Genomic DNA, 22,356 nt, shown 5'->3' on the forward strand with positions numbered 1-22,356 from the left:
CGGGCTTCGGGGCCCGGATGGACGTCAGCTCCGGCCAATAGGCACCCCTCGGCGCGCTTCGCCCGCCCGCCGCTCTCCGCTCCCGGGCCCTACTGGGTCGCGCGCGGCATGGCCCCTGCGGCCTTGGCCTTTGTTCGCGAGGGTGCGGGCTCGGCGGCTGGGAACCGGAGTGGCCGGCCCGGCCGCGGCCTAGTCCCGGCAGACCGGGCTGACGCTTCGAGTCCGGGCGGGGCGGCATGGATGTCATGTACGGAGCAGCGGGGACTTCCCCACAGAGCCCCAGCGCCGCCCCCCTTTGGGTCCCGGGACCTCAGTTTTGCAGGTGGGAACCTGCGCTCGGGAAGTGATGTGACTCTCCCTCCCTCAGTGGATTCGAGGGTCAGGAGCTGGAGACTTTTAGGACACTGGGAACCTACAAGGTCAGCTGCCGATGAGCCGAGGCGATCACACCCGTGGGGGGACAAGTGCTTCACTGCACCGCCATCCATTCGCCAGGGGTTGGAAGGCAGCCACTAAACGTCTCTGAGCCTCAGTTTCCTCAGCACAAAGACGCGAGGGGCCTGGAACTTGTTGGTGTTCGCCCGATGCCTGTTGGGAGAGCTGCCTGGGACCCCAAAAGGCGGACCAGGACCGAGCTGGGCCTGAGGTCCAGCTATGCACCTCTGCATTGACTCACAAGAGGACAGCCTGGGTCAGGCATGGCATGTCCAAGCGTTGGTGCCAGGCCTGGGCTCAGTGGAGAATATTGTGAGGGGCCTGGGTCAGCGTGGGGGGAGCCAGGTCATCTAAGGTCAAATCTGGCCACCATCATCTACTGGCTGTGTAGCCTCGGGCAGGACCCTTTACCTCTCAGAGTCTTAGCTTCCTCAGCCAGAAAACCCAGCTAACAACTGCCTCCACTCCCAAGGATGCTATAGCTGGGAGTAAACTGATGACTGGGCAGTCTGCTGCCTAGTGTTGTGCCCGGAGGGGCTGACTCCGATGATGACTATCACCATGGAGAAAAGCTCAATAAATTCTCTATGTCCTTAGGAAGGTCACCCCTCTTCTTCCCTGTGTCTCAATTTTTATTGTCTTTAAAATGGGTATACTCCCCTGACTTGGGTGAATTTGAGCGGGGCACCAGTAAGGGAGGTGGCGCTCTCTAGCCATCAACAGGCAGCTCAGGCTCGCAAAAGATCTCAGGACTCCTGGGATCCTCAAAGAAGCCACGTTTTTATGTTCACGGTTAACACACAAGGTCCTATGCCACCAGCTTAACATGGAGGCTATTTCATTCTTGTAAAAACCCTGATAGGATATCATCATTTTACCCATTGTAGGAGATGGAGAAACTGGGACTATTAGTTTCATTGACTTTCTTGAGGCCACCCAGTCCCTGAACTGGGGTCTAGCCTTCCTAAGAACTTCCACCACTCTGTCTCCTCCACTGGCCCCAGTATGCACACATGCATAATCACACGGAGAAATCCAGTCACTGGAGCCTCGGCCATCCCTAGCCTTGGTTCTTCCCCATGGACATGCAGGAAGGGCAGGTGAGGAATGAACATTAAATACCTGCTGTGCTACAGGTGCTCTCAGAACATTCACTGCCATCTGGTCATATAGGAATTGCTATTCCATTTAAAAGGTGAGGAGACGGACGCTCCAAGAGCTGGAAAGGGGCAGAGGTGGGCCAAGATCAGGGCCGTCTTACCGCCACCACCACCTCCAAGTTCTCCCTGGGGCGGCACCATGCTCTGTGCTTGCCTCTACTCTCTCCTCTCCTTACTGGAAACAGGATCGGAACATCCCTTACCTGGTTCCCAACAGGGCCAGAAGAGAGAACTGGATTATCAGTGTTTTGTGTGTGCATGTAGGGCTCGCAATATTCCCACAGATGCTTGAGCCTCCCCATCTGGGCTCCCCCACTGTGGTATGTGGGGGCCCCGGAGCAGGAATCTCACCAGATCCCCTTTTCACCACCCTCAGGAGCCCTCTGTCCTCTCGAGAGCCCCTGGTCTGGTCTCTGTGGCCCCCACCAGCTGTGCGGCCTGCAGCAGGCCCTCCCCTTGGAATCTATACTCTGTAAGGCTCTGGCGGCTGTCTTCAACTGGGGATGATGCCCAGGAGGCCTATACTTAGCAAACTCTTTTCCAGATTTTTTTATATTTCCAGAATCTCCATCTCCCAGTCTCCCTAGCTTGCTCCCCCCAGGAATGGTCTAAAAGCAACCTCAGCAGCACACTGAGCCTGCCTTGGTTCTCAGGGAGAGGTGCCGCTTAGCCAAGATGAGTCAGGGTCCGGTTCCGTCTTGGTCTCCATGGCAACCAAGGGCCACCAGACCCCAGCCCAATGTCCTCACCTCTCATTTCTCCTTTCTGCCCCTCCAGACCCGACTCCTTTGTGGGTGAAGCATATTCCCTGCCACACATTCGCACACGCTGTGCCGGTGACCTGGGCTGCCCGCCCCTCCCCTCCCGCCCCCATCCAAGGAAAGCAGCCCAGGGTGATGGAAGAGGCCAGGCTGAGGCCAGGCAGGCAGTCACGGATCTGGGTCCTGGCTTGGCCACTTTCTAGCTGTGGGACTTGGCGCCTGTGCCTTAATCTCTCTGTAAACAGAAACGGTAACCCCTCCCCGCCCCCACCCCGTTACTGTGAGCATTAAATAGCAAAAGCTTCTGGTTAGTTAATAGATAGTTATTAGCAGCAGCAGCACAGTGAAGGGCACAGTGGGCACTTGGTAATAGTGGCCCTTCTGTCACAGCCAGCACTCCGGGACCCCGAGTCCCCTTCCCGCCCCCGGCTCCTGACTATCCACAAACGAGGTTCCAAAGCCTCCATCCAGCATCTTCCCTGTCAGGGCAGCCCCAACCTCTTGCTCCAGCCCTCTGCAACCCCTTCTCCAGCCCCTCACTCAGGTCCCTGCTTCCTGACAGCCTCGCCTGTGCTCAGCCTCCCCCCTGCCCAGAGCACCCTCCCCTTCCTGTAGGGAGTTCCCACGCAAGCCTCCCTCACTCTCGCGCCTGCTTGGGAGACCAGCTCTGCAGCCCTTGATGATTCTCTGATCCTGGTGCCCAGGAAACCGTGTTGTCATTCGGTAATCAGGTCTGTCGTCCACTAGACTGTGCCTTCCACCGGGCAGGGAACCAAGTCCGATCGTCTCTGTGTCCCCAGAGCTCACGTGGCGTGGAGTCCAGCCTGGAGTGGGTACCAGCAGATGCCGGCCCCGGCCTGCTGCCCACCCCTCACTCATGCAGGGGCTGGCGGCACCGCACGCATGCCGGACACGCGGGATCTGTGAGGGCAGGCTGAGCAGCGAGATTTATAGAGGAACCCAGGGCAGCAGCGGGGTATCTGGAGCTGGGTCGGCAGGCTCAGGGCACGGCCAGCCTAAGCTGGGGGTCAGGAACCCACGGCCCCTTCACGCCCCCAGGGACACAGTGTAGGCGGCATGATGTGGGACACCCCAGGAAGGGCCAGGGCACAGGGATGGGCTTCCCTCCATCAGCCCGGGACAGAGCTGGTGCTGAGGGCCCCGTCATTCCGACCGGGGTAGGGGTTTCAGGGACCAGAGTTAAGAGGGGAGGAGCACAGCCCATCCATCCAACATGTCCATCTGGTGTGGCTATGTGCCAGCGGGTAGAGTCCCACATGCAGAGCTCCCTCTGGGCTGCAGGAGGTGGGGGATCTAGGTGGGCAGGCGGGCGTGGCAGCCGGGGCCCCCAGGGAGCCTAGTCCAGCGGCCCCTGGAAAATGAGCCGGACGCAGCCATGCTCGCCGGTGAGCCAGGCCCCACAAAAGGGGCAGGCAGCATGGAAAGCGTGGGTGCCGTGGGGCAGCGGTGTCTGGGCCCAGTAGCGGGCAGTCTTCTCCGAACACACATGGCCACAAGGTGCAAAGGCATGGCTCGGCGGCCCAGGGTCCAGACAGAGGCCTGCCTCCTGGCCAAGCCACAGGGGGACGTAGGGCCCCACGAGGCGACAGAGAGGACACTCGCGCTCCTGGGGGCCCCGCTCTCTCCTACAGCCCCAGCCGTGGTAGCCGTGGACGTGGCCACACCGGACGTAGACCCAGGGCTGCTGCTTGTCGGGTGCTGTGCGGCCCCGGGCCGGACTCGGGAAGGCCAGGGTGCTGAGGCCCACGGGGCACTGGGGCCGTGCCGCGTTCGCCTCCTGCCGCTGGGCCTCCAGCTGCTTCAGCGTGGGGGCCTTCAGCAGCCCTGCCGGCGTGCGCCACAGCAGAGTGGCCCCACACAGGTCAATGAGGGAGCCGTCCTGCAGCACGTTGGACTCATTTTCCACCTGCCAGAGACAGCAGAAGGGCCTTACTGCTCAAGAGGCCGCTCAAACCCTGGCCGTTGGGCGGCCATCCCCTCAGCCAAGCCACCTGTCCATCCCACCAAACCTCCCTGGAGAACACACCCTGCACAGGGGGGCCAGTTAGGCCAGAGGAGACAGCGGGGCGGGGGCAGGGCTGGGGCAGACTAGCGGTGAGGATGGAGGCAGAGCAGCCAGGAGCGCTGAGAAGCCACACAGGAGGGCAAGTCAAAGTCCAGGCATGCATTGTCCCTCACAGTGGGGCGGGGACTTAGTCATGTCAGTGGTCAAATCAGGAGATCTGGACCAAAATAAAGTTTCCCCCCAGGCTCTCCCCTAAGGGCACAAGTGGGAAACTCTTCAATCTGAAACTTGGGGACTCGGCCCAAGGCAGCTGTCCTCTTGGCTGTGGCTAAAAACAAGGACTCTAGAGCTAGCCTGTCTGGGTGTGAATTCTGGCTTCACTGTCTATAACTCGGCATCTGTGGTGGAGTTACTGAACCTCTCTGCGTCTTCATTTCCTTATCCTCAGGCTGGATGCTACTTCCCATACTTCCCATTATCTCAAGTGGTTCTCAGGAAGCAATCACTGTAAATGCTTAGAACGGAACCTGGAACGTCGTGGATACTCCGCAAGCGGGTGCTAGTGAAATTTACATGCACAGTGTTTTTAAAAGTAACGTTTTCCCAGATCTCCTGGTAGAACTGATGCTCTGGAAAGAGAAGCCCTGCTCTTCCCTGCGATTTTGCCTCCACGGGCCCGATGTGCTCACACGCTGAAGAGCTCTGCCTCATGGCCCATTTGACGAGCTTGGCCCCGTGACCTTGGGCTGGCCCCTACCTCTCTCTAGGACTCTCTCGCAGCTCTGAACCTGGGTTCTCTCATCTGTGCCACGTGGAGCCTTCACTGTCCCCTCAGTCAGAACTCCTCTAAGGGCCCTTCCGGCGAGGCGAGGATAATAAGGCTAAATCCGTCTGAATGTGAGAGACACCTTACAGACTGCCAACACTTTAGGCTATAATCCGCTCACACATGGGCCAAGTGTCAGCCTCGTGAGAGGCTGTGATTCCTCCCTAAAGCCACCAGGTACTGCAGCATTCACGTCTGCTCTAACACACGCCACCCCAGGGGCCTCCAGCAGCACGTGGGCTACGTTCTGGAGATTACGGTCTGGCCCTTTCTGTGGGGCAAGTGGGGCACGGCCCCTAGATGGAGCCTGTTGGGGCTCCTTTGGATAGGAGGGGAGGAGATCAGGGGGAAGGGCCCGGCAGGGATGGGGGGAGAGGGTGGGCAGGGAGCAGGCCGCCTACCAGCTTCCCTCGCTGCTGTGCAGAGCGGCTGTCCCTCAGAGTGTACACGTTCCCACAGACGGATATCTCCCTCCAGACACCCGGGGCTGAGTCCTCCGAGAAGCCGCCTGCTGGGTGCATCACCAGGACCCCATTGGTGGTTAAGCCGTCCATCAGGCCGTCGGGGGTCCGCCACTTGGCCGCCCGCTCCTGAGACCACACGTGGGATCAGATCCTATTTCCGAGTGGCCCCCCTCCAGCCAGCTGTGAGCCAGGGATGCTGCCCTTCTACCCTCACGGTCAGAGGCGACCCAGAGAGGACTGGAATGGACACTGCACAGCCAGAACTCTCAGAGCCTCTCAGTGCTCATTTGTTAAGTGGCATCACCGGTCCCAGCACAGGTCCTGGTTAGGATGGCTGCCGGCTGGTCCATCACCCAGGGCACTGCCCCTCCCTACCCGACCCTTCTACTCACTCTCAGATGACATCCCAGTCCCTGCCTGGGGGGCTCACTCACTCCAAGGAAGATGTTGCTGGAGGCATCAAAGCCAGCGGCATAGATGCGGGCAGTATAGGGCGGCCGGCGGTCACACAGGATGCGGCAGGCGTAGCGGGAGATGGTGCTCTGGGCTGAGGGGCCCTCGGCAGCCCCTCCCCCGGGGGATGTGTCTGTTACCACAAAGTCGATCATGTTCTCTGTGGAGCGGCCGATCTGGGACGAAGAGGGGAGCAAGCCCAGATATGCTATGTGTGCAGGTCAGTCCCAAGGGTTTCCCCCAACCTCCGCCAGCCCGGGTTCCCGGCAGCTGCTCTGTAAGCAGGGTCACCAAACAACGAGGAGGGAGCAGTAACATCCCAGCTCCCCAGGCCCTCTGGGCTCTCAGCTGGCGTCTCCAAATCCAGTCACTGGGGCCTGGGGCTTCTCTGTCTCCCCTACTTAATAAACACGAGTTGATTTTTTTTCTTTTTTTGAATGATCAGTGGAAAGGTGACACCCAGTCTGGAAGTGAATTTTTTGTAGGTACTAGATACCAAGCCCCGCGCTTCACGTGCAGTATCTCGGCTGATCTGCCTGATAGTCCATGGAGTGGTATGTTATGGGCCCACTGTAGAGAGGAGGAAACTGAGGCCCAGAGCGAGTGAGTGACTCTTGCCCAAAGTCACCCAGCTGGTAAGTGATGGAGCTGGGATCTGCCCCAGGCAGTGTGACTCTCATGTCACACTCTGAACCCCTAAGCTGCCTGTGGCCTGGGTGTCTGGTCTTGGGTTTTTTAAATTTTGATGTGGCCACCGATTTGCTGTGTGACTCCAGGAAGTGAACAGCCTTCCCTGGACATCCTGCTTCTTCATCTGGAGCATAGTCGACTGTACTGGGGGCCCCCAGAGCAACTTCACCAGGGCCCTGGTCTTCCAAGTTCACCCTGGAATACCCGCAGAGCTGGACCTCGAGGCCTGGTGGCCCAGTGACCAAGAGGCATGCAGAAGGGCCTGAGCATACCTGGAACATGTCCGTATCACTGTCATGTGTGTACTCAACGATGACCGAGTGGCTCCGGGACAGCGTGTACGAGATGCTGTGCTGGCCGCGGTTACTCAGTGCCTGGTGGGGAGAAAGGAGAAGTCATTTCCCAGGGCATGTGGCCAGAAGAAGTGTGGGCCTTGGAGCCAGAGGCTAGAACCCAAGGCCTGCTGACCAATCCCAGCAAGGGGCCTGCTCTACCTTCACCAAGGAAGTGCTGTGTGGCTGGCACTATATGCAGGTTACCTTACTTGACCCCTACAGCCACCCCAAGAAGGAGGCATCGTTATCATTCCCATTTTATAGCAGAGGGAACTGCAGCTCAGAGAGGAGAAGAAGCTGGCCTAAAGACACACAGCTAGACACAGGAGAGCTTGTATCTTAACCCCAGTGCTCTGAAGCCAAAGGCTTTTCCTTTGCCATTGCTGTGTGACTGTCATGCCCCTCCTCTGAGCCGTGGCTGCCTCAAAATGATGCTGACCATTTCCATTCAATGGCTGGGGTCTGGTCATCCAAGAAATATTTTGTGAATTGTTACTACGGTGCACTACAAGGGATCCCTCCCCCGCACCATTTCTCTGGCAGCCCAAGGCCATGAGTGAGTGAAGACACAAGGCGGCTCCCCTGCTCCAGTGCCATCGCGTGGGGGTAGGACCCAGAAGGCCGAAGACCTGGGACTTGGGCAGAGAGCACAGGACCTTTGTCCAGGTCCACTGGGATAAGCTGCTTGCCTTGGAGACGAGCGGTGTGGAAATGTGGTGCATAACGTCGGGCTTCACGCCATTGGCATGGGGCCGGCGGCTCAGCACCAGGCGGCTTCTCCGGCGGCCCTTGTCCCCACTTGCCAGACACCCGTTGTAGCTGTGGGTGTAGGGGGTTAAAAAGAAGGGGTTGCCGGGAGAAAGAAAGAGAGAGAGAGAGAGAGAAAGTGAGCACCTGAGCGATTTGGAGGAACTGCCAACTTCTGGGCAGTCTACCTTCATAAACAAGCTCTAGACCCAGCGGAAACTAGGAGTTTGGGGAGAAGGATGCGTTTGGGGAGAAGGATGAAGGGCAGAATATCTTCAAAAGGTCTTTTATTCAATTATCCAGTTTCCTGGACACCTGACTGGTCAGCTGCTGGGTGCTGGAGTGCCACAGGGGGCACACCGCAGGTCAGTTCTGTCTCCTTGGTGGCAGGGAAGGGGTGTCCTGAGCTTTTCAAGGAAGCTGGGCACGAACTGTATACCACAGGCCCAGAGGCAGGAGAAGGGAATTCTCAGATCAGGTTTCGGAGAGGGGGAACACCTTTACTCGGCCTTGAAGAACGGGAAGGAATTCACCTTTACTGCAAACTTTCATTTACGACACCACAAGTACGAATGGAAACCAGAATGAAAGAAACAGACAGACCCACAATGCCACCAGCTCCATATATCCATACATGTCAAACTTCTACCTTCCTTCCAGCTTTTATCCAGAGGGAGTGACTGTGGAAGGCAAAGATGGGGTGAGTCACAGCCTTGATCACTGCCATGGACGGGAGCCTCCTGTGTTCCTGGAGTTTCACGTTATTAATTACCTAATGGAATCTGTGCAATGTCCTGCCAGGCAAGTATCTTTCTTCCCATTTTACAGATAAGGAAAATTGAGGCTCAGGGAGGTAAATTGACCTGCCTGAGGTCCCAGGCTAGTAAGTGAAAAAGTCAGAGATTTGAACTCGGGTCTGTCTGACTCCGGCCTCTCTTGCAGAAGTCCTTCCAGAGGGAAGGCTCGCCCCAAGCGAAGGGCCTGAGACTGGCAGGGTTTGGTGAGATCAGGGAGTGGTGACTTGGGTGTTCAGCTGAAGTCGAGGCAGGTGAAGCTGGGGGAAGGGCTCTGAACACCAAGCTTAGGAGTCTGGACTTTATTCGGTGAGACTAGGGAGCTACAGAAGGTTTTGGAGCTAGGAGTGCCAGGATGAAGAGGTGCCAAATACAGACAAAGACCACTTGATTCAGAGTTTTCTTGTGGGCTTGTTAAAATGTAGATTCCCTGGCTCCACCCATGAAGACTCTGATTCTGTAGGTTTGGGATGGGAGTGTCAGGGGGTCTTTTCAGTGTGCTCTCCAGGTGGCTCTATCCAGCGTGGGGCTTCATTGCTCTAGCAAGCATAAACCACAGCAAAGAGGGCCTCTACCCTTAGGTCTTCACTCTCCCTCATCAGTGGCCTCGCCCTCAACTGAAAGTCTGCCCTTCCTTTGGGACACCCAGCAGCTGTTTTTCTCACGCAAGCAGCCCTGACAGGGGCAAAATCACTTTTGCCTTCCTAAACTCTTCCCACTTAGGGGGTGTGGGCCAGTTCTGGACACAGGCTCGGGACTCACAGATGGGCCTGGCTTCAATCCTGGCTCTTCCACTTATCACATAACCTCTGTAAAATGGTGCTAATTAATCGGGACCTACCTCGCAGGTTCATTGTGAGAACTAAATGAGATAAAGCATTTGAAAATGCTTGGCACAGCGTCTGACATATACAGATTGCAAGCCCTTGATAAATGTTAACTTATTAGGAAAAAGCACATGACGTGTACATGTCAGCACACGGTAGCCACTATTATTTCTAAATAATCATAATGATAGCATAGCTCATCAAATATCTTCTTCCAGGCAGATGGCAGAGAGAGAGGCCAAAAGGAAGTGTGGATGGGGGAGGAGGAAGAGGGATCTGCGCCTGGGGGCAGCGCTAAGTGGGCGGTGCAAGGCTCCTGGTCAGGGGGAGACCAGGAAGGGAATGAGGTCTCCCCAGCCACCAGCTCACATCGCTTCCCTCCTCCTGGCCTCGGTTTTCTCATCTGTAGCATGAGGGTCAGCTGTGGCTTAGTCAAAGTGCACTCGACCTGGAGTGAGAAAGACCTAGGTCCGAATCCCAGCCTTGCCACTTACCAGCTGTGTGCCCTTGGACCAGTCACTTCCCCTCTCTGAGCCTCGGTTTCCTCACCTCCTTCCTCACAGCATCTTTGTGAAGATTGAAATGAAATAATGTCCATGAAAGGGCTTGGCACAAGCCTGCCTCCCAGAACACCTGATATGTGCCAGGCACTGTCCTACGTGCTTTACAGAAATCTTCTCCTTCATTCCTCTGACAACCCTCTGAGGTATCGTTATCGTCCCTACTTGTAAGATGGGGAAATGGAGGCACAGGGAAGTTAAGCAACTTGCAGAGGCAGGATTTGAACCAAGCATTTTTGCTGGAGAACCAGAGTTCTTCACGCCAGCCTACATCTGCTAGGTGCTTTTGAAAGGCAGATGGTGCTGCTTTTTTTCTGATCAGAAACTTAGGTGGGCAGTAAGAGATTTCTCAGTAATTTATAAAAAATGGGAAGATAAATTAACAAGAATAGAGGTGGGTTTGATCAACTCTGTCTCTCAGTTGGGAAGGTGAAGAGGGACAAACAGCAGAAGGTCATACGTGGGGAGAGCTGGGGCCCTTGGTCTGTTGCCCTGGGGGTGCCTGGTGCCCTGCCCCACCTGGACCAGGGTCGCTCACCCCAGGACGATGAGTTCGCCATACTTGATGGGCTCCTCGCCTGGCTGTGCATCTTCACCAGGAGAAGAGAGGACACAAGAGCCCTGGGTCCCTGGATGCCGGAGGTCTGAGGTTCGGGGAGACCCCACTTCAGGGTTTCCTTCTAGCACCATTCTGGGCAGAGTGGGAGAGGAGAAAAAGAATTTTGCAACCTCCCATCCCAACCCCCCTCAATGCCAGCTCAGGCCTGCTGCAGGGCCACCTAGGCTAAGTGACCCACCTCTGTTGCTATGGCAACTGCTCCACCTCTGCCTCCTTTAAACTGTCCCGGGGTTGCCAGGATACCGGGGAAGGGAACCCGGTGGGATGGAACCAAGGGGAGAGGGCCCCCCATTCAGAGAGTCAGGATCTTTGGTGGGGCCATAGGGGTGGACCAACACGGGGAGGCAAGAGGCTTCTTTTTGGCCAGGACACCAACCAGTCTGGGATCTGCTTGGAAGAGGGACACCTCAGGAGTTGGAGGACCCTTATTCCTCATCTTAGACTTAGTTGCTGGGTTGGCTCTTGGCCCAGTGGCCTCCGAGTAACCCTTCTGGGGGGTCTTTGGAATCTATTTATCCATCTTAATCATTCAGATCCTTTGCAGGTCTAGGCCTCCTGTCTGTCTATCTTTTTTCTCAATGACTCTCTGCCCTCCTGGGCTGTCCTTTTTCCGCCGTCTCTCTCCTCACCCTCCTCCCCATCTCCGTCTGTCTGGCCACCTTCCTCTCCCCATCCATCTGCCTCAGTCTCCCCACCTTGGCCTCACCGGGGCGGGCAGGCCTCTGGACCCCTCCCGGGTGCGCGCCCCCTCCCTCCCTCAGGTGTCTGTCTGCAGTCCCAGGGCCCCCCGGGTCTCTGGAGGCCTGTGGGGGCGGCGCTCCCCCCTCCGGCTGGGGCTGCAGCAGAGCCCGTCTCCGCAGGAAGCCTGTTTGGAAAACATCCCCGCGCAGGAGGGACTGCGCCGGGGCAGGCCCGCGCCCCGCGCTGGGGGCAGGCACAATGACGGCCCAGCGCATACGCAGATACACACCCGGCGGCCCCTCGCCACAAACACGCGCGCGCACGCACACAGTCCCGCACACCCCGAGTCCCGCAGGCAGTGCCCGGACGGGGGCCGAGCCCACCCGGGACCCGAGAGCGCGCAAACAGCACCCCGGCGGCGGCCCTCGGACCCACTCCCCCTGCCGCCCCCAGACACGCAAACACGCCCCCCGCGCCCGCCGAAGCCCGCCCGGCGCAGCCCCCGCCCCCTCCGCCCCGGCGGTCTCACCTGGCCGCGCTCCCGGTCCCGCTCGGCGCCTCTCCCTTCGCGCCTCGCCCCTGCTTGGCCCCGGGGCCGCTGCTGCGGGATGGGCCCGGCCCGCGGCGGCTCCGCGCTGCCTCGTCACGGGGACACCCGGGGCCGGGGGAGGGGGCGAATGCGAACCGCCACACTCCGCCCCCTGTCCCGATGCCCCGCCCCCAGAAGCCCCGCCCCACCCTAGACCCCGCCCCCTGCGGCGAAGCTTAACGCGGGTCTACAGAGCCCCGCCCCTCTAGGGAGACCACGCCCCCTCCCCCACCCCGCCCCAGGCTCTGGAAAGCCCGGCCCACCACTCCGCGTCAGGAACTCCCTAGCCAGTCTTCACTGGTTCGGGGACTCCCCGGTATCTTTGAGATCCATCCCCGGGTTCTGGCTCCCCAGACCCCGCCCTCATTTCTGGGGACTTACGGGTTCTCCCAGAGACACGTGCCCCCCCCCCCCCCCACACACACCGCAAGCCGGAGACTTCGCCCTGGGCGCGAGGCCCCTCTTCCCACCTTTGGCTGCGGGACTCTCCACCTCCTGCCCAAGACCCCGCCTCCCAAATGGGAACCCGTGGAATTAGAGGAGAGAAGCGAGGGCTGAAGGAGAGGAGGAAAATACTAGAGGAATCGGAGGAGAGGGTTGTCCGTTAGCAGGAAGGACGAGGAAGAATGCTGCTATTGACTCGACTTGAAGACCTGTCTTCAGCCTAGCTCAGTCACTTTCTCGCGGGGTGACCTCTGGACCCGGGGTGTCCGGGAACACCTCCCTCCTTCCCTCTAGCACACACACACTACCGGAGAAGCCAAAAAGAGGATGGAGACCTTGGGGAGCACGCAGCTCCTTCCGGTCCTGCAAGAGATCTCTCAGTCTATGCCAGGTGCCATGTTCTGTGATTTGAGCGCAATAAGACTTGATTTCTGGGAGGCAGGCACGATAATCCCCCATTTTACAGATGAGGAAACAGAGTTGTACAAACTTAACTTGGAACATGGTTATCTTGCTAGAAAAGGAACAGGAGTAGATCTCAGCTGTGTGACTCCAAAATCTGGCCTCTTAACCTCTATACCTTGTTGTTATGATGAGGAATGACAGGATGGGGTTCAGAGGTACTGAGCAGGAGAGACTCAGAAATGCATCAGATAAGATCCCTACAGCACATTATTTCTCACATTATAACCAAGAGCTGGGGGAAGCCCACAGGGTAGACCCTTAAATACTCTCTGGAGTATTTATTGAGGAAATCAAGGAAGGCTGTACGGAGGAGGTGTCCTTTGGCTCCAGTCATGAAGGAGAAGTGAAAGTTTGTCCATACATTCTGAAAGAGAGCATTCTTCCTCGTCTCCCCCCATCTTGTTGCTTGTGAAGCAACTGTCTCCTGGACCCCCCTGGGCCCCACCACATCCACACACCCCACTAACTCCCCCACCTAAAAATAGTCCATGATGCCAACTGCTTTGCCAACTGTTTGGGGGGCCCAGCAGCCAGATGAAACAAGAAGGCAGCTAGCAGCACGTCCTTTAGGGACAAAGAGAGGCTCCCTGAGAGGCCACCACTGGGGAGGCCAGACTGCTGGGCTGTCAGCAGCAGATCTTACAAATCCTGCATCACAGGAGAGCTGCCATCCCTGAATGCCTGCTCTGTGCCCACCTCCATGCCACGTACGTACAGCCACCATGGGACACGGGAACAGTGGGACAGTCTCACTCCTCTTCGCATTCCCAGCTTCCAGCACATTGCCTGCCAGAACAGGCCCTCAGTAAACATGGGCTCAATAACTATCAGAATCTCCAGTTTACAGATGAGGAAACTGAGGCTCGGGGAACCGGGGAAGAGATACTTGCCCCAGGTCACACACTCATGCAAGCACACAGCTGAGTCCCAGGGCTACCATCTGACAGCGGACTGCAGGCAGGAAGGACAGAGAAAGATTCCAGGGCACTGCAGGAGGCAGAGATTTCTCCGGTGGTACAGTGCACCTTGGAACAGAGCCGTGTGGTGAGCACGGCCAGACCACAAAAGGTCTCCTGAACCCTGGGGTGAGCCTGGTCCCAGCATTGTCCAGGTGGGAGAGAGGAAGGGAGACACCAACAGACACAAGTGCCCAAGTTCCAGCCTTGACTTCTGGCTCTGTCTTAAGAACTCCAGCTTCTGGGGCACCTGGGCAGCTCAGTGGGTTAAAGCCTCTGCCTTCAGCTCAGGTCATGATCCCAGGGTCCTGGGATCGAGGCCCATATCGGGCTCTCTGCTCCGTGGGGAGCCTGCTTCCTCCTCTCTCTCTCTCTGCCTGCCCCTCTGCCTGCTTGTGATCTCAGTCTGTCAAATAAATTTTAAAAATATTTAAACAAAAAGAACTCCAGCTTCTTAATCTCTCCAGACCTCATGTTCCTTATTTATAAAATGGGAATAATAGTAGGGCCTGCCTATCATGGGATACAAATTTGCACTATTGTTCTCTATTTCTTTAATTCTTGGGTCCAAGTGTCTGAAGACAAGTGGCTGGCATTAAGTTTGGAAGAAAATTTGTGTATATACTTCAGAAAAGATGTTGAAGAAAAACCAACAACAAGGAACTCTCTGGGCTAAGAGATCTGGAGAGAAGGAAGGGCTAAGATGGTGGGCTGTACCTCTGAGACCCTTGAGCGTGAGAATGGGGGCTGGGGAAAAGAACGAACCCTCGGGTCGATTCAGGGATCCAAATCCTATCCCTTTAAAGAGACCAAATTTGATTGGATCAGTTTATGGAGAAATTTATGTCCCAGGACATTGTTGAAAACAATAGAAGACTTGGCTAGCATTGAGTGGAGTTTAACCGCTGGGTGTGGCCAGGGAAAGAGTCAGTCAAGGAGAGCGCTGCCCAGACCACGGTCATCCCAGGGTGACTGTAGGCACACCCAAGGCTGCACTTCCTCAGGATCAAGGCAGGCTTTATATTTAGACTGGGAAATGGGGGAGTTAGGGGGAGAGAGACTTCACTAAAATGACCCAGCCAGGGGCGCTTGGATGGCTCAGTGGGTTAAAGGCTCTGCCTTCGGCTCAGGTCACGATCCTGGGGTCCTGGGATCGAGCCCCACATCAGGATCTCTGCTCTGCAGGGAGACTGCATACCCCCCCACCCCCGCCTCTGCCTGCCTCTCTGCCTACTTGTGGTCTCTCTGTCAAATTAAAAAAAAAAAAAAAAAAATTGTAAAATAACCCAACCAGGGGCGCCTCGGTGGCTCAGTGGGTTAAGCCTCTGCCTTCAGCTCAGGTCATGGTCTCAGGGTCCTGGGATCAAGCCCAGCATTAGGCTCTCTGCTCAGCAGGGGGCCTGCTTCCCCCCACCTCTCTGCCTGCCTCTCTGCTTACTTGTGATCTCTCTCTCTGTGTGTGTCAAATAAATAAATAAAATCTTAAAAAATAAAATAAAATAAAATAACCCCGTCAGTCACTAAACAGACAAATGCCCATAACAAGCCTCGGAGAGGGTAGACCAGCACTGAGTTGCTACAATATAGGAATTTAAATCTTCAGTTTCCAACAACAACAAAAAATAAAATTCATGCAAAAAAACAGGAAAGGATGACCCATAGACTGGGACAAAAGCAGGCAGACGTTGTCCGGATGTGGGGAATTTGGTACCTCACACACTGTTCACAGGAGTGTAAAATGATGCAGCTGGTTAGGAAAACAGACCAGCAGTGCCTCAAGCAGTTAAACATAGAGTTACCACATGAGCCAGCAATTCCACTCCTAGGTGTATACCAAGAGAAATAGAACGTTAGAAATCAAGAAATTTGGGGCGCCTGGGTGGCTCAGTGGGTTAAAGCTTCTGCCTTTGGCTCAGGCTCAGGCCATGATCCCAGGGTCCTGGGATCCAGCGAATCGGGCTCTCTGCTCAGCAGGGAGCCTGCTTCCCCTTCTCTCTCTGCCTGCCTCTCTGCCTACTTGTGATCTCTGCCTGGCAAATGAATAAATAAAATCTTTTTAAAAAATTAAAAAGAAATAAAGAAAGTCAAGGAAGTCAATAGTGTAAAAATCAGGAAGGTGGTCATAATTGGGAAGGAGCTTCCAGAGGGGTGGGGGTGGGGGCCGCACGGCTTCAGGGAGCTGTCCCTGGTGCTGTTCAGTTTCTTGACTGAGTGGTACTCACCTGGGTACTTGTTTTGTAATAGTCAAGCTGTACATTTATGTTGTGTAGGCTATTTGTTTGTTTATTATATTTTAAAATAGAAGTGTTTAAAATAAGAAGATTTGGTTCAACCAAACTCTCACACTCTGCAATTTGAACAGGCAGGGACTTGTTCCAGATGAAACTACAGGGGCTTTCTTTTTCTTTTCCTTTTTCTTTTTGCCCATGAGCATTAGTAAGAAAGACATTTTTATTATGGTCCCATAGACACACAGGCACACCAAACACCGGTGTGACGAGACAATACGTATCTTCTCTCCATGTGATGTACTTGGTTGTGTTCTATTCTGTTCCATTCTATGTTGTTAAAAATGTTATTTGAAATCAATTTGATAGTCCACTGATAGTCCACAATGCTAGTTTTTTAAAAAGTCTTGTCTGTGGGTGCCTGGATGGCCTCTGCCTTCGGCTCAGGCCATGATCTCAGGGTCCTGGGATCGAGTCCCACATCGGGCTCTCTGCTCAGGAGGGAGCCTGCTTCCCCTTCTCTCTCTGCCTGCCTCTCTGCCTACTTGTGATCTCTCTCTCTGTGTCAAATAAATAAACAAAATATTTTAAATAAATAAATAAATAAATAAATAAATAAATAAATAAATGAAAGTCTTGTCTGAGATCAAGGTGTCAGCAGGTCTGGTTTCTTTTGAGGCTTCTCTTCTTGGTTTACAGATGACCACCCTCCTGCTGTGTCCTCACGTGGTCTTTCCTCTGTGCATGTCTGTGTCTTGATCTCCTCTTATAAGGACATCAGTCAGATTGTTAGGACCCAACCTAACTGCCCCATTTTAACTCACCTACCCTTTTGGTTTGTTTTATTTTATTTTAAAGATTTTATTTATTAATCTGAGACAGAGATAAAGGGCAAGAGAGGGAGCACAAGCTTGGGGAGGGGCAGAGGAGGGGGGTAGAAGGAGACTCCCTGCTGAGCAGGGACGAGGGCTTTATCCCAGGATCCCTGGGATCAGGACCTGAGCCAAAGGCAGACACACTTAACCAACTGAGCCACCTGGGTGGCTCCTACCTCTTTAAAGACCCATCTCCAAACACAGTCACATTCTTAGGTACTGGGGGTTAAAGCTTCAAGATATTACTTTGGAAAGAAGAGAATTCGGCCCATAAGAAACACCTTCCTAGGGGTAGGGAGGCAGAGGGAGTCAGGAGAAAAAGGAAGAAAGAATTTCCAGGTCTATACATCTACAAATGGGGGGTATAGGGCAACAAGGGAGTGTACACTCTGGTTGATTGGTCGGTGAAGTACGGAATATGAGGTTGGAGAAGGTGGCAGGGGCTATGAAGTGTAGACTTTAGTTTGAAGAGTGTTGAGTCCCAGAAGGATCCCCTGGGACCCTGGAGGGAGATCCCAGAAAGCTGAACTTAACAAGCCTTTCAAATGGATCAAGACCCACACCTGGGAAAAGAAGCTGTAGGTGTCACTGACAAGTTTTAGATGGGGCCTGACACTGGCTGACTTGGAGAGGATAGACTTGGGGCGGGGGGCAAGAACGGAGGCAGAGAGGCCATAGCAGGGGCTGCCCTGAGTACCCAAATGCCAATACTAGTCGTTAGCTTTCATAGAGTACTTACCCGATGCCTTGAGCCATGCCTGAGCTCAGTACCCTGTCTATGGAATCATGCTAAATTCTCTCAACAGTCCTGTATGGTAGGTGCTTTTAAATTCTTATTTCGCAGTTAAGAAAACTGAAGCCCAGAGAGCTGCAAGGATTCGCCTCAAGTCACGGAGCTAGGGAGAAGTGTGTGTTTGGGATGCCAGCCCTAATCTCTGGCAGTCACAGAGGAGATGGCAGAATTGGTGGGATCAGTGCTGACATAAGTGGGTGGGATTCAGGACAGATTGAACATGGGGGCTAAGGGAGAGGGGTGAACTGCACGTGGGCAGTTCTGGGTCCTTAACTCTCCATATCTGCAATCGAAAGTGGAAGGCGGCTCAGCTTACTCCTTCTCCCTCTGCCTCCCCCTCCTCTGCCTGCACTTCTGTGCTGCTCCAGGGTCTCCCAGGGTACCAGGAACAGGGCTGAATATTGTTTGCATGGCAGGTACAGATCTTAGGTCATACTTCCTGCACATAAGACACAGAATTTGCTTTTTTCTGACTCAACCTCATCTGTTTCTCTTGGTGGAAATTCGGAGTTCCTTCCCTTTAGCCCAGGAGGACACAACTGGCACCCAATGCTGTCTGTACACATGGGTCCCTGATGAGATGGCTGGACAGGACCTCCACCCTAAGAAGGCCTCTGTCCAGGCAACCTTCGTCTCCATGGCTGGTGGCTTCTCTGCTCTCTCTCCATTACACCTCAAAGCACAGGAGCCTTTCTGCTGCGCCGGGGCACAGGCATTCCTGCCTAGAATGCCTTTGTGACTACACAGCTGTTCCCTCTCTAAAGTCTTGTGCCTCCTTGCGGAAGGGGATCAGCCACCCACTGACTCCTGGCCTAAACCGCTTTTCTGGGGTCCACTACCCACCTGGAGAGCTGGCCTCAAGCTTTGCAGCTGGGACCTGCTAAGTCTCCCTGTCACACCACACCCCTCTTTTCTTCTCTTCCGTGCAGCCCAGCGAACCCTTCTATGCCAGGTACGGTGGAGTCACAGTATAAAACCCCGACTTACAATGTATTGTCCCGGCGTTTTCATTTTCTGCTGGGCGCAGGCTCAGTGTTAGCTTGAGTTCTATTTCTTCACTTCTTTTTCTCAGACTGCTCTCCTGCAGCTTCCGATACCCCACCTCCTGGCCTTCCTACTCTGTGGCTGCTCCTTCTTGGTTTCCTTTGCTTGCTCTCTCTTCTCTTCTTTCCCCTTTTTAAATGCTGGCTTCTCTTCTTTCCTCCTTGGGTGAGCTCAGTCCTGGCCCTGGCCCCAGGGACTATCAGTCCCTATGCTACAGATGCCAGCATTTCTGTGTGCAGCTCAGGCATCTCTCCCAGACCAGGCCCTGTGGCTGAGGGGCCCACATGCCACACACGCAACCCTGTTGTGTGCCAGTCCCAGCTCCTGACAACCAGTGTTGCGGCTGGACAGGCCTGGTGTTTTCTGTTTGTTTGTTTGTTTGTTCACTGTTGTTGTTTAGAGAGAGTGGCGGGGGGAGGAGCAGAGGGAGAGGGAGAGAGAATTCTTTTTTTTTCTCAAAAAAACTTTTTAAAAAAGATTTTATCTAGTTATTTAGTTGACACACAGAGAGAGAGACAGTGAGAACACAAGCAGGGGGAGTGGGAGAGGGAGAAGCAGGCTTCACACAGAGCAGGGAGCACGACGTGGGGTTCATCCCCGGACCCTGGGATCATGACCTGAACTGGAGGCAGATGCTTAATGACTGAGCCACCCAGGCGCCCCGAGAGAGAAAATTCTAAGCAGGCTCCATGTCCAGTGTGGAGCCCAAAGCGGGGCTCAATCTCAGGACACTGAAATCATGACCTGAACTGAAATCAAGAGTTGGGCATTTAACCGACTGAGCCCCCCCAGGTGCCTCCCACCATATGGTTTGTATTTTGAATGGACGATGCCTTCAGGAATACCATCAGGGAACTTGGCGCGGTGGGGGAGGTTATTACAAAAAAATTAAAAAAGGTTATTACTCACAGGTCCTGGAAATTGCATGGCACACCTGGGGCCACACAACCAGTTCTCAGAAGGAGAGAGAGAAAGGGGACCATCTTGAGTTCTGCTTTTATTGGGGTCCAGGGTGGGAGCCTAAAATTTCACAGACACACTATTTACTGGTGAATTTAAAACAGAAGAGCTGGAATCCAAAGCACGCAAAGACTAAAATCAAGCAGTTCGAATGCTCAGTTACCAAGATCTCTAAAACAAAGGAGCCTCAGGGAGAGAGGGGACTTGACCTGAGTCTTTATATCTAGACTTGTGGCTGGCAATGTGTTTAGATAGCCATCTCTGAAATGAATGTCTCCTTCAAGGGGATGCCTCCATAACGAAAGCTTAAGCCAGGCACTGACATTACAAAAAAGAGAAACCAGCTGTCTAGGCTTATATTATACTTCCTAACGCAACTCACCATCTTCCACCCACACCTACAGCTCCCGTGTTCCAACACTGAGAGTGAAAGACCTTATCATTCATTTGCCCAAACTCTCCATGCCAGAATCTGGAGTATCATCCTGGATTCCTCTCTCCCTCTCCCCAACAAATCACCCACCAAGCACTAAGTTCTGTTGATTGACAAGGCAGCCTAGAGAGTGGTCCGGTGCACTAGAACCAGAGGTCTGGGTTCAAATTCTGACTCTGCCACTTTCTAGTAGCATAAATTTGGACAAGTGACTTGACCTCTCTGGGCTTCGGTTTTCTAGTTTTAAAGTGGAGAATAATAATAGCACTTATACTTCATAGTATTATAATGAAGTATACATGAGTTACTATTCATAAAGACTGACACAGTACATATTGCACAAGCATTTCTTGACTAAAGTATATTTCTACCTTCTAAGTATCTCTTGAATTGGTCCCAAGCCACTAACATCTTTCCACTGTCTTCCTGCCCTGGCCTGATGGGTCTCCCTACATCCAGCCTTGCCCTCCTCCAATCCCTCTACCTACCCAAGCTAAGGTCACCTTTCAAAATGCAACTACTTAACTCTCTCCAGTGATTCCTGCTGCAAGCCACAGCCTTAGCAGGGCTGACAAGACTTGTATGATCCGACCCACACTCGCCTGTTGCACTGACATTTTCACCTCTGAACACTCTGACCTCACATGTTCCCAAAGCTAGAATAGGGAGTTGCTTCCTTAAAATCTGTAAGAGCTGGAATAATCAAAACTATCCTCCCATCGATAAAAAGTGGAAATTGGCAACAGAACCCACTTTGTCCCAAGCAGCTTTCTTGGCTCCCTGAGCACCTGCCATGCCCATCTGCTTCCTGATTCCTCCATTTAGGAAGGATTTATGTCTTTATTTGTAGATAATTTGTAAGTAAAGGCTGGGCGGTGTGGGGTGCCCAGAGATAAATCATATCTAGCTGGGCTTGTTCTGGACCGGACTCTCTTCTAAGCATTTCAACTAAATTCACTAATTTCCTGGGAGGTTGGTGCTATTATTAGCCCCGTGTTACTAGTCAGTAAACCAAAGCACGGGGAAGTTAATTATTTTGCCCAGAGTTTTACAACTACTAAATCAAAGAGCCAGCTTGATTGCAGATTCTTGCTGAGGCTAAGGAGGTAGAGCATTATAGAAAGACCTTGATAAACTTCAGAAGCAGGAACACATTTAATTAGCGGGAGTCCAAAAAAAATCCACAATAAAAAAATCTCACAGTTTACAGTGTGGTTTAACACAGATTATCTCCTTTTACTAGATGAGGCAATACAGAGTAATGGTATATGGCACAAGGTCTAGAATCAGATAACACCAATATTTATTTCCCAGCCTTTCACACACATGGTAAGTGTTTTTTACTTTTTTGTGCTTCAACATTCTCATTTTTTAAGGGTTATAATAAAAGAATTTACCTTTATATGAGATAATAATGCCCTTAAAGTGCTCAGCATTGTGCCTGGAATGTAGCAACTGCTAAAAAAATAAAAAATCAAATGACATAGTAAAACGCTCCCTTATTTTTATTTTATTATCTTATTTTACCAGGCATGGTGCATCAAACATCACTCACTCACTCACAACAGCCCTGTGAAGGTTTTGTCCTCATCGTAGAGTTCATAGCACATGCTTACTAGGTGCCAGGCATTGCTGTAACACTTTGGTAACTCAGACCTCACTACAATCCCTGAAGCTATGTCTACATACTATAATCCTCACTGAACACGGGGAGGAAACTGAACTTAAGTAACTTGAACAAGTTCACAGCCAGCAAGGTAGTTGCTTCCTGGGTGTGAACTCTTAACCATCGTGCCTTTCAACAACCAGCGAGGAAACAGGCGAGGAAAGAAAAAAGAGATTCTCACGCGGGAGAAGGTGATCTGTGTTCCTTTCAAATCCAAGGATTATAATCACATCCAGCAGATGGCGCGCCAGAGCGTAGCAACGTGCGAGAGTCGCATAAGCGGTCAAAACTACCATGCCCACAATGCTGTGCGAGCATTAGGTCCTCCTCCGCCTCCAGTTTAGCCGTCCGAGGTATTGCCTATGTGTGCTGCAGGAGGAATGTGTGTATCTGAACCATTGCGCCTTCCCCTATCTCCGTTTCGCGAGTTAAAAGGTTTTTCCCCTTCATATTGCTCTCCTCGTCTTACTGGTTGGAGTGGAGAAGGGCTGAAATAACGCTCCTTTTTATTGGCCTTACCTGCCC

At 53.7% G+C, this 22,356-nt stretch overlaps 1 protein-coding gene across 2 annotated transcripts; it reads right to left on the reverse strand.

Annotated features, from left to right (window-relative positions):
- Nucleotides 1–2,649: 2,649 nt before the first annotated feature.
- Nucleotides 2,650–12,067, reverse strand: PELI3 (pellino E3 ubiquitin protein ligase family member 3). 2 transcript variants are annotated; one of them, XM_059400835.1, is made up of 8 exons: nucleotides 11,908–12,067; nucleotides 10,617–10,769; nucleotides 10,013–10,084; nucleotides 7,840–7,969; nucleotides 7,088–7,189; nucleotides 6,107–6,301; nucleotides 5,610–5,798; nucleotides 2,650–4,283 (listed from the first exon to the last, which is right to left on the reverse strand). In XM_059400835.1, exons 2-8 carry the CDS (start codon nucleotides 10,766–10,768, stop codon nucleotides 3,714–3,716), a joined length of 1,410 nt encoding a protein of 469 aa, XP_059256818.1. In that variant the 5' UTR covers nucleotide 10,769; nucleotides 11,908–12,067; the 3' UTR covers nucleotides 2,650–3,713. The 2 variants fall into 2 exon arrangements, with proteins under 2 accessions (XP_059256818.1, XP_059256827.1); XM_059400844.1 differs by lacking the exon at nucleotides 10,013–10,084 and having other exon boundaries at nucleotides 2,651–4,283; nucleotides 11,908–12,066.
- Nucleotides 12,068–22,356: the final 10,289 nt, after the last annotated feature.

The sequence above is a fragment of the Mustela nigripes genome, chromosome 1 (assembly GCF_022355385.1).
Source record: "Mustela nigripes isolate SB6536 chromosome 1, MUSNIG.SB6536, whole genome shotgun sequence".
Lineage (NCBI taxonomy): Eukaryota > Metazoa > Chordata > Mammalia > Carnivora > Mustelidae > Mustela > Mustela nigripes.